The sequence below is a fragment of the Erythranthe guttata genome, chromosome 5 (assembly GCF_056151865.1).
Source record: "Erythranthe guttata isolate IM_541 chromosome 5, IM_541, whole genome shotgun sequence".
Lineage (NCBI taxonomy): Eukaryota > Viridiplantae > Streptophyta > Magnoliopsida > Lamiales > Phrymaceae > Erythranthe > Erythranthe guttata.
Window position 1 is genome coordinate 15,362,998 of NC_142537.1, and position 12,305 is coordinate 15,375,302.

At 36.2% G+C, this 12,305-nt stretch overlaps 1 protein-coding gene across 1 annotated transcript; it reads right to left on the bottom strand.

Annotated features, from left to right (window-relative positions):
* Positions 1–1,570: 1,570 nt before the first annotated feature.
* Positions 1,571–7,323, bottom strand: OVA1 (methionyl-tRNA synthetase / methionine-tRNA ligase / MetRS (cpMetRS)). The gene is made up of 12 exons (XM_088817756.1): positions 6,860–7,323; positions 5,820–5,963; positions 5,557–5,706; positions 5,076–5,243; positions 4,739–4,863; positions 4,473–4,566; positions 4,256–4,354; positions 3,785–3,965; positions 3,211–3,326; positions 2,423–2,578; positions 2,186–2,314; positions 1,571–1,981 (listed from the first exon to the last, which is right to left on the bottom strand). Exons 1-12 carry the CDS (start codon positions 7,136–7,138, stop codon positions 1,808–1,810), a joined length of 1,815 nt encoding a protein of 604 aa, XP_088673882.1. The 5' UTR covers positions 7,139–7,323; the 3' UTR covers positions 1,571–1,807.
* Between the last annotated feature and the right edge of the window lie 4,982 nt (positions 7,324–12,305).

Genomic DNA, 12,305 nt, shown 5'->3' on the forward strand with positions numbered 1-12,305 from the left:
TTGCCAAAAGAAAATTTTAATTATGTGACTCACTTTTATTTTCCAAAGCTTTTTCCATGGCAAACAAGGTCCGTGGCCGATATGAGTAGAGTATAGAACCCAAAGATAAGTGCTTTTAATAGTAAATTTGCCATTTGATAGTGCCCACTGTAGTGTATCTTTTTTATTATACCTAGGGATATAGAATTATAGATAGCTTTTATTTTATCAACGATTAAATCCGGTAATAAATGTTCAACAGATTGGAGGTTCCATTTTTTCGTATATGTATTGATTAGACTAGAAACCCTAAGGTTACACATATCAGGGGGAATCTCTTTGACGTAGTCTGCAATCTTAACATTATCAATCCATTTATCAAACCAAAAATTTATTTTTTTACCATTGCCAAGTATCCAAAAGCAACACTCTTTTAAGAGAGTTATATTTTTGCATATGGTTTTCCACATATAGTTGTGATTAGATTTGGTTTGATTAACTTGAAGTATGGAGTTTCTACGGAGATATTTAGCTTTCATGAACTCAACCCAAATAGATGTATGATCCGTGAGAATGCGCCAGCCGAGTTTAAGGATAAAAGCTTGGTTAAGGATATTTAAATTTTTGAAACCGAGACCTCCCGTAATTTTAGGTTGACAGACATAATTCCAGTTTATAGGGCTTTTTTTATTAGTATTAGTTGAAGCATTCCAGAGAAACCTTTTAGAGATACTATTAATACGCTCAACAGTAATTGAAGGAATTTTAAAAGATGTCATAGTATATATAGGTAAGGAGTTCAAGACATGGTTTATAAGAGTACTACGACTAGCATAAGAAAGATATCTATTGTACCAAGTGGAGATTTTACTCTGGGTTTTAATCACTATGTCGAAGAAAGATTCTTTGGTGATTCTGCCAATCATCATGGGTAATCCTAAGTATTTTCCTTTATTGTTTCCGGATTTTATCCCAAGTGTTTGGCAAACAGTTTGTTTCTTATTTAAAGGAGTTTTTTTTTAATAGAAAATTTTTGATTTTTCCCAATTAATATGCAGTTCCGAGTCAGATGCGAATTCGTAAAGAGTTTTTTGTATGAAGTCAACAGATTTATCGTTTACTTTTGAGAAAATGATACAATCATCGGCGAAGCAAAGTATAGGAATAGCGGGGCCGTTTTTAGACGGGGTTATGGCATCAAAATTACCATTTTTATATCCTTCCACGAATTTGAGAACGAGGAGATTAAGGCAAATGATAAAAATGTACGGTGATAATGGATCACCTTGTCGGATACCCCGTTGGGGTTTCCATTTATCGGACGTAATGCCATTAATTGAGATGGAGTATGAAACTGTCTCAATGCATGCCATTATCCAGTTCACCATTTTGTTTGGGAATTTTAATTTGTGCAGAGCCATTCTAATGAAATTCCATTCCAAGTTATCGTAAGCTTTTTCAAGGTCAATTTTTATAGCCATATAAGAGTTATTTGCGGATTTGGATTTCATGGTATGAAGAATTTCATGGGATAGCATTATGTTGTCACTAATTAGTCTTTTAGCAACGAAAGCATTTTGAAGAGGGGATATGAGGTATTGAAGATTAGGTTTTATTCGTTTGACAATAATGTTGGATATAATTTTATATATAACATTACAGAGGCTGATAGGTCTGAAATGGTTAAAAAGGTGGGGGTTTGAATTTTTATGGATGAGAATAATATTTGTTTATTTGCTCAACACCCATTTCATAAGCACTTAAGTTACCCAACATGCCAAAATTTTTGAAGGGGTAAAATTGTCCACGAGAGGAGGAACGAGCATTTCTAGGCTTCGACTGCCTTTTTTTCAGCCTTGGGCTTCTCCTTTTTCTTGGTAGGTTCTTTAGTTATTACATCGCTCGTATTCTTCACTTCAGCTTCAACCTCGATTTTTGCAAATACCGGCATTGGCTGCGCCATTGTATCACCCTGCTTCAGCCCGCCCCACCTCGTGTCATTCTGCAACAATCATTCAAAGTATTGTTAAACCCTACTATGCAGTGTGTGCGCGCATACGCGCGCGTGTGTGTGTGTGTGTGTGTGTGAGAGAGAGAGGGGGAGAGAGAGAGAGAGAGAGAGAGAGAGAGAGAGAGAGAGAGAGAGAGAGAGAGAGAGAGAGAGAGAGAGAGAGAGAGAGAGAGAGAGAGAGAGAAAGAGTGGGACCCAAGTGACGGCATTGAACTGGTCCTCCGAGAAGCCGAGCTGGGAGTATATTCTCAAAGATAAAGTGGGAGTAATTGGGGATAAAGCAATTGCAACGATCCTCATTGCTTCCAGCGCAATTACCAGGTCCTAATACAAATAACCGAGAATAAAAATTAGTGACGCATTTTCTTATATTTTTTCACTGAGAAGATTAAAGATCGATGAAAAACGAGTGGAATAAAAAAAAAAAAAAACCTTGGATGCAGCTTCGAAACCGGAGTCGCCTTGCTTAAAAAGAGACCACGGCGCTTTTTCGTTAATGTATACATTCCCAGCATTACCAATCTGTAGCACCGCCTCGCAAGCCGACGACAGTTCAAGATTCTCGTAGTGCTGTCTGGCTTTTTCAACCTGCAATATTTCATTGCAGCAATAGCACACTTCACTTATATATAATTAAAAAAAAAGGGTAAATTACAACCACCACCTGAGGTATGGTCAAATTACGAAAACCCCCCTCTTGTTTGGGTAACTACAACCACCCACTCAACTATAAAACTTCTTACACGTCCACCCTTTCTTCTAGATTATATGGAATATTATGACTTTTGTACCCGTTTTATCTCATTCGAACTCTACATTTTAAAGCAAGATAATCATAATATGTGTTTGGCTTGTATATATCAGATTGTGGTGCATCAGAAACTGTATTTTTGCACAAAACGAGTACAAACTAGAGCACATTCCACGAAATCTAGATGATTATGTTGAATTTGACACCATAAGGGTGGAGGTGTAAGAAAAAAAACATAGTTGAGGGGTAGATGTAATTATCCAAACAAGAGGGTTTTTTTTGTAAATTGACCATACCCAGGGGGTGGTTGTAATTTACCCTAAAAAAAACGGGAAAATCGAAGTAGTCTCATAGTATGCAAGAGTTTATAAGGAGAAAGAAACATACAAATATAGTTTATAGTTTTATTAATTATTACTTCATACGAGTCAACCGATTTGAGTAAATCGTAAACAAAAAGGAGTTTTACCTGTTTCTCCACAGTATCCTTGAACGCAATGCCTTCTGCTGCAATAGCTGAATTGACGGAAATAGCGGATTGGCAATTCTTTCTCAATAATCCAAGTGTACGATTAAGAAGATTACCTGATGGAAATTCAATATTAGAATCCTGCAAAGGCCGAATCTCGCGCTGTGAGGTTTCCAGTACGAAAGAAACCACATTATATATATATATATATATATATATATATATATATATATATATATATATATAGATTTGATATTTATCGAATTAAGTAACCATTAAATCCTATTTATTAAAGAAAACCAAGACACAATCTTCTTGTAATTGCACCAAATAAACATCGATAAGGAAAAACTTAACTCCCATAAAAATAAATTTTATGAAGAAATAATCTTTTTTTCTTTTTTTTTTCTTAATATTCTTTTTAAATTGGCCTTATAATATGGCCTATAACGCACACACAAACACACACAAAGGTTGTTCCACTCAAATACAGCCATGATTCAATTACCGAATACCTTAATAGAGGACTCAATTACGTAAATATTTAGGTAAAATGGAGATAGAGTAATAATACCAATAGTATTTGCAAGATTTGCATTGATAATATTGACGAAACGTTCCTCTGAGTAGTCCCCATCGTTGCCGAATTCCACCTCCCTAAGGAAGAAATACCTCACTGCATCGGGTCCGAATCTCCGCACCAAGTCGGTGGGTTCGAGTGTATTTCCGAGTGATTTTCCCATTTTCAAGCCATCCTATAGAATACGCAACATTGTTACATTAAATGTAATAGGAAAAAAAACAACGTACATGTAAGAGAATTAGGCAAGAGTTCTTGCTAACGAACTCTTATTTTGAGTTCTTGCTAAAGAAAATAATTGAAATGTCGGAAAATCGGTCGTTAGTTAAATTTACTCCAAAATTCATCCTAAAAAAGAGATCGGTTCTACTAAAAAAAACAAAATAAGGAATCAAAAACATAACGCATAATCGAAAGAATTTCTTGACAAAAAAAGGAATTAACATACGAAACTAATTTGAATACCTTAGTCAAGAATCCATGACCAAACACCTTCTTCGGGAGGCTAACTCCAGCAGACATCAGCATCGCTGGCCAATAAACAGCATGAAACCGTAATATGTCCTGCTTAATATTATTAGTGAAATCGACTTAGAAACCCGCGAGAATTCTATATAACAATAGAAGAAACGAACATTTCGTAAATTAATAATAGCATAATCCAAAGCACTACACAATATACCTTCCCAATCAAGTGTAGTGTCGCAGGCCAACCAGACGAAATTGCGGTTTCTAAGTTAGGTTGCTTCTCGTCTTCTGAGAGAGCAGATACGTAACTGTTTGACAAAAAAATTAAAAAAAGAAATTGTCAAAAAAAATTAAAAACAATTAAAAAAAATTATATATGCCAATTTGTGATTTGGTCCCTGTATGTTTATGCTTCATTAAAAGACGATAAAATTGAAAATAATATTTATATGCAAGAATTGAGGATGTAAAATAGATTACCCCAATAAAGCATCAAACCATACATAAATAGTCTGCTTCGGATCATTGGGAACCGGAATACCCCATTCGACCGATGCTCGAGAAATCGAGAAATCTCTCAGCCCATTTTTTACCCAGCCTTGCACCTACAACAATTTATTAAGAAAATAATTTAAATTTAGTCGGTTCGAGGAATCTAGCATTTATTAATTTCTAATTTGTTTATTCGACAAAATGGTGACGAAAATACGGCTTTCGTTTTCACCAAATAAAGCGCAGAAATCAAAAAAAAGTTCAGTAGAGCTGACTATACGGAGCAAATATCGAAAGATGCAAAAGCACTGCAGTATTAGAGAACCTCGTTCAGACGAAAAGAAGGCTGCACGAAATCCGGGTTTTCCGTTAAAATATCTTCTAATCTTTTTTGATATTTCGATAGTGCAAAGAAGTAATTGTCTTCCTTCCGGTGGAGACACGGCTTCAAGTGCATGGGGCAGCAATTATTCTCCAATAATTCCTTCTGGTCCTACATATTCGCAAATTGTAATAATTTAGAACGGAAACACCTTGTACGAACTTACACGCACGCACACACATCAATTTATTTACACACAGCAGTAATACAAATACTCACAGCCAGATTTCTCAATCGAATTCATCATTACATTTCAATAGTGTCCCTTGGATAAAAAAAAACTTAATATTCCGAGTGAAATATGTAATATACCTAAATCAGTAACTGTAATTCGATCAAATGGCTGGGCATTAGATACAAAATATTTAAATGACAACAAAAACAACGAGACGAGAATTTTCGCAGTTTGAGTAATAAACGATACCTTATATTCCTCACAGTTGACGCAGTACAGCCCCTCGTAGTCAGCACGGTAGATATCACCGTTAGCAAGAACCTTGGCGTAGAACTCCTTGACGATGGCTTCATGATTAGGATCGGTTGTGCGAATGAACTTGTCGTACGATATGTTCAACTGTCAACATGATACGTCAAAAACATAGGCAAAAACAAAAGATATTAGCACAAACGGATGTTAGAAGTTGATCGACGTTCAAAAGATACGACGGTGAGTGGATTTTAAGTTACCTCTGTCCAGAGTGACTTATAAGCTTGCGAAACGGAATCGCAGTGCTCCTTAGGGCTGGACCCGTTTCCGATTGCGGCGGTAGAAATCTTCTCGCCGTGCTCGTCTGTGCCCGTTATGAATATAACCTTCTTCCCAAGAAGTCTCTGCAGTTCAAAAGACTCTCTATAAATACATAACAAATCTTTATGTTTGTGTGGGCCGAATGTAGAAAATACTACACTACTCGGAAAATAACAAAATCTCTATATAAAATACTAGGTTATTGAGAAACAGTGGGGGGGCCTTCGCCCCCTTGGCTCTATGGTTGCTCCTTCACCGATCCTCGGTCGGAATTTACCTTACATATGCAACTGAAATCATCACCTATAACTACATATACAGGCGCAAATAAAATTAATGAGGATATTTTCACATGTACACTAAGGCCTCGTTTGGTTGCCAAGACAAGATTAGCGAAGCTAAAATTAAATAATCTAATGAAACCAAATTATATTATTGGACCTTCGATGATCCAATAAAAAACATGCCTACAAGGCAGGATAAGCCATGATAACATAATACAGTTAAGCCTCGTTTGGTTGGCAAAATAAGATTAGCCAATATAAGATTAAATAATCTAAAAAAAACCCAATTATTTTATCGGAACCCGGGACGTCCAACAAAAAAAAAACCCTCTAAAAGGCAAGATAAGTCAGGATAACATAATATTTGCGGGTCGACCCGGTAAGCTATTGGGGATACCAAACATCAAACAAAATCCAATTATTTAGTTAATAATGGCTAATATCCCCAACCAAACAAGGCCTTACACCTCTATAAATTAATAGAGTCGGGACTAGCAAAATCCTATCAGTTTAGCGAATATGAAATTATCGAACTAAAAATTTAGTTAATAAGGGCTAATCTCCCCAACCAAACGAGGCCTAAGGATAGTCGGAAATGCAACAACATCAGCTAAGAGAAAAAAACATTACCTTCAAAGAAACTACTCGAAAACAATTTGAATTGCCAAGAACACAAAAAAAAAAAATTGTATTACCTGAAAACGGGCAATGGCATCGGCGGCGATGGTGGTGTAGGCGCTGCCCATGTGCGGGGGGGCATTTACGTAATAAAGGGGAGTGGTGAGGACAAAAGGGTCAGAAGTATTTTCAGTTGTTCTGCAAGAGCAATAGAAGGCTGCTTTCGAAAGCAAATAATTTTTGGAATGTCTGAAACGTGTTGTTTGTGATAATTTGAGAGAAGTGGGGAAATTGGGATACGGTGACGAGAACAACCGGAGGCTGTTCTGAATAGAGTATTGTACTCTACACGCCATCGGTGCTCTCTGCTGGGAGCGGCGGAGGGGTGGCGGAGAGTGGACGGCGGCTCGACGGGGTTGCTAGGCGGCGGCAAACAGTGATAATGTGTGGTGGTGAGACTGAAACTTGAAAGTGGAGGTGTTCTCAGAGTAGGGTCATAAAATCTGAAACACGCTTTTTATTTTTATTTTTTATATTATTTAAATATACAGTTAACCATCTATAAATTAATTCAGTCGATTCTATTATGTAGTAAATTATTAAATTATCGAGTTAATAATGCAACACGTTTTTATCAAGTCGGGACTGTGAGAAACTATTATTTAATCGAGGTTATTAATTTATCGAGTATTGATATATCGAGACTCTACTGTATTATGTTTGCATTTTTTGGAATATTTAGTTTTTTAGTTTCTTAAATATATATTTCTTACAGAAATATTTAAAATTAAGGGTTAAATACGGTTCACACCCCTAAAGTATCCCTCGGTAACAGTTACCCCTACAATATTTTGTAGCACTTACCCCTCAAGTACAATTTAATTTGTATTTTAAATCTAATACCTTAAATTCGTATTTTCCTTTAAAATTGATGTTGTACGTGCGTGCCCTTCTTTCATTGTAAACATGTAACATATGATTTTCCAGCTGTTGATTAAGCAGGCACTCTTTTATTTTCACTTGAAGGATAAGGTTTTTTAAATTACATAAACTTCAACTTCTTAATGTTTTCGCATTTCGGACACGTTTCGTGTCAGACACTCGATGACACTTGCCGAACACCTTAAAGCATTTTGCAATTTCTAAAAAAAACTAAAAACATGTTTGAATAGCAAATTTTTAAATATTTTTTTCGTTTCCCTAATTATTTACGCGATATAACAATCAATTGCAAATTGTTTGTAAGATTTATTTTGAATATGTTTGTATCAAAATATATAAAAATAATCTATACATATATAAAAAGTTACATATGTTCATACAATATGTTTATAAATATACCCTATGATTTTAATATTTACACATTTCCCCCAAACTCCCGTATCCCATTTTTTGAGATATGTCGTTTCTCTTTGTCCGTTTCGATCACCGTATGCATAGATTGTAACTATATATTGTTTACAATGAATATAGTTTAATTCTTGAACTATACCAATTTATTTTAAAACAATAGATTAGTACTTATAAATATTCCAGAATACGAGGATTGTGGCATATGTCTAATAGGATTAATAATAACAATTTATTATTGCGTATAATTAGGACCGGCAATTGAGCCGGGCCTACCCGAAGCCCGATAGCTCGGCCCGATTTTATTTGAGCCGAGCCCCATTAATTGTGAGCCGGGCCGAGTTTGAGCCGTTTTATTAAACCCGATTAAACTATGAGCCGAGTCTGAGCTTACCATGGCTCGACCCGAATAAAGCCCGACTATATATATATATATATATATATATATATATATATATATATATATATATATATATATATATATATATATATATATATATATATATATATATATATTTGTTGTCCTTTTTTTTATTTTAGGTCTCAAAATTTTCGAAAAGAGTTAAGGACATTTAGAATTGCTTCTAGTTATTTTATTTTATGATTTTTTTTTTCATTTTGGCCTCGGATGCATTTTTTAGTATAATTAATTAAGGATTAAATATTTGCAATATTAAGCTTTATTTGTTTTAATGAACAGACTATGATTTTTTATTTATTTATTTATTTTTTAAGCTTATTTTGATTTTCAATGAATAGTCTAGATTTTTCGCTTAGACTGCGAAGTTTTTTTTTTTGTTTTTCTTTAATATGTCGACTGCAAAGTTGTAAAATATGTAATTTATTTATTGTTCGATATAAGCCCGATATAAACCCGAAGCCCGAAAAAATGCGTGAGCCGAGTTTGAGCCTATAGGCATGAGGCCCGATGGTATTTGAGCATGAGCCTATAATAATGAGGCCCGATGGTATATGAGCTTGAGCCGACCCAGGCTCGGCTCACACGGCCCGATTGCCAGCCCTACGTATAATAAATAGCTGTCTAGTGTAATTATTACAGGAAGTGAATAAAGTTTGCCACAGAGGCCATCCCACATCGAAGGCATACAATACAATTAACATTTATTTATACAGCTGACTCAGCAATGATGGGCACGACCAGACCGTGATTAACAGACTCACTGGCTCGGGCCAGTTGACTCAGTAGATGATTGTTCTTGGTTAGCTTCAGTTGGCTAGGATGGTCGAGCAGTTGTCTGACAAACTGAATACATCATTTTTTCGTCTTTTTATTCATTATGTTTTTAGGCCATCCTTGTACTGATGGTCGAGCAGTTGTCTGACAAACTGAATACATCATTTTTTCGTCTTTTTATTCATTATGTTTTTAGGCCATCCTTGTACTGCATGTCATGACCCAATTGTTTGCTTCACAAAAGCCTTACTGGCTCGGGCCAGTTGACTCAGTACATGATCGTTCTTGGTCAGCTTCGGCTGGCTATGATGGTCGAGCAGTTGTCTGACAAACTGAATACATCATTTTTTCGTCTTTTTATTCATTATGTTTTTAGGCCATCCTTGTACTGCATGTCACGACCCAATTGTTTGCTTCACAAAAGCCTCACTGGCTCGGGCCAGTTGACTCAGTACATGATCGTTCTTGGTCAGCTTCGGCTGGCTAGGATGGTCGAGCAGTTGTCTGACAAACTGAATACATCATTTTTTCGTCTTTTTATTCATTATGTTTTTAGGCCATCCTTGTACTGCATGTCACGACCCAATTGTTTGCTTCACAAAAGCCTCACTGGCTCGGGCCAGTTGACTCAGTAGATGAACGTTCTTGGTCAGCTTCGGCTGGCTAGGATGGTCGAGCGGTTGTCAGACTGAATACATCATTTTTTCGTCTTTTTATTCATTATGTTTTTAGGCCATCCTTGTACTGCATGTCACGACCCAATTGTTTGCTTCACAAAAGCATAAAATCATAGTCGAGTACTTGTCTCCATGTCTTCGTGCTCGGGGAGTTATGTCCGTGCGGAATATTCCGTTTGACGACTTTATCCTTGTCGTAAATCAAATAAGACAAAAGGTGCACTAGTTTGATTCGGTGATGAAATTTAGACCCAATTTCATGCCGTCTTGTGGTACATCGCTCAAAGAGAGGTCGCCGTTGGGAATCGAACAGGTGGCGAGAGTCTCGGGTGTACGAAGATTAGGGTTGCGGAGGGCGAATATTTGTCCATCCATGGCGATTTTGTGTACGAACATCTTGCACTCCATCATAGATGGTAATATGATAATGGTGATGATGATAGGGCGAAAGTGGCGAATGATAGTTTCCACTTTATGGAAGCAAGGGTGATGCTCGCAACGCAGTGGCGAATCCATGATTTTAGTCAATGTTTTCGAAATTTTGGATTATTAATTATATTTAGGGTAAATTATGGTCACCTCCCTAAGGTATGGTTAAATTACAATAAAATCTCTTTTGTTTGGGTAATTACAATCACCCCTCAATTATGAATCGTCTTACACGTCCACCCTTCTGGTGTCAAATTTAATGGAATCTTCTAAATTATGTGGAATATTTCTCCAGTTTGTACCCATTTTCACCTCATTCGAGCTCCACATTTTAAAACAAGATGATCATAAAATCTGTCTTTTGGCTTGTACATATCAGATTGTCAAGCTTCGTCGTCACGAAAATTAAGAGACAAGAGTTGCACTAGTTTGATTTCTTTGGTGGTGGCAAAATCAAGACCTAATCCCATGCTTCGTATGATATATGTTATATCTCAAACAAGGGTTGTTTTCCAGTATCGGACAGGTGGCGACGACGGTCTCGAACGTACGGAGATTAGGGTTGCAGAGGGCGATTTGTTGATACAATGCGGTCCCGTAGATGCATATGAAGCCGTTCAATGGGCCGATAATTTTGTGTATGATCTTCACGATTGGTAATTCAAGAGAATATCGGTCAACGACGACGGTCAATCTTGACAACGGTGATGATATGCCGAACGAGTCCAACGATAGTTTTAGTTTTAGTTTTAGTTTTACATTTGCGGTGAGTAGAATAAAGTTACGTTGTTGTTTTTGCCGTAGTTGTTGAGGTGCGATTCGAGGAAAAACGGGGAAGAGATTATAGTGTTCCATAATTTGCATGCGGTCTTGAACCGGAGCAGAGAATGCACAGGGAGGTGGGATAATATTTCTGCAACTAGGTCATCGGAAACGTACATCGTTGTCTAGAGAGAGAGAGAGAGTATTGACTTATTTTCCTTGTTGAACAATTCTTTTCAATTTGTGTAACCATACAAAGAGACGTAAGTAAGCCCTTAAACCTAAATTTTACTAGGAACTATTTTTTAGCCGGTGCCAAACTAATTTAAAAGTCAAAAAAACATAAATATTGTTTAAATAATAATAAAAGCTTTGTATATTTAAAATCTTACTAATAAAAGTAAGATTGTTCTCATGAAATCCTAAAGTTTTTTCCCCTCTCATTTATGGCTATATTATTTGTCATTTAATAATTTGTACTTTTATTTGTTGTCATTTGATTATTTTTTACTTTTATTATTTATTTCTTACTTTTATTATTTTATTATTTCAATTTTCATTTAATTAGTTCTAAACTTTACTGTTTCTAATATTTATTGTTGTTTATTATTTTACCTCTTTTTCTCCATGACCCCACTGTTCATCTCTCTCCTCTGCACTTCATCTCCTTCACGTTTTTTTTTTCTTCTTTTTCCGTTCTTTACAAATCTAGCATCTATATCCATATTCTTCATTTTGTGTAAGATTTTGTTTCCCCCTTTCATTACTTTACAATGTCTTATTCCCCAAATTTGGCAACCCACCATCCTTATTCGCATACCACCACAGGATTCGGCCAACCCCAACCAACTCCGCCAAAATCTGCGCAAATCCAGCCAGGCAGCCACACATAACTAATCCCACGGCGATTTGTGCTCCACACACTCCACTTCATCTTCACGGCTCTTCATACTCCGAATTATCCAAATCTTTTCTTCACACCAAATCTATATATCCTTCTTCAAGTCAAGTTCTCTTTCTCCAGATTTCTACCCCAAATCTACATTTCTCTAAAATCCTACCCGCCTCTCCTACTTCTTTTCTTATATTTTTCTCCCCAAATCTAACTAT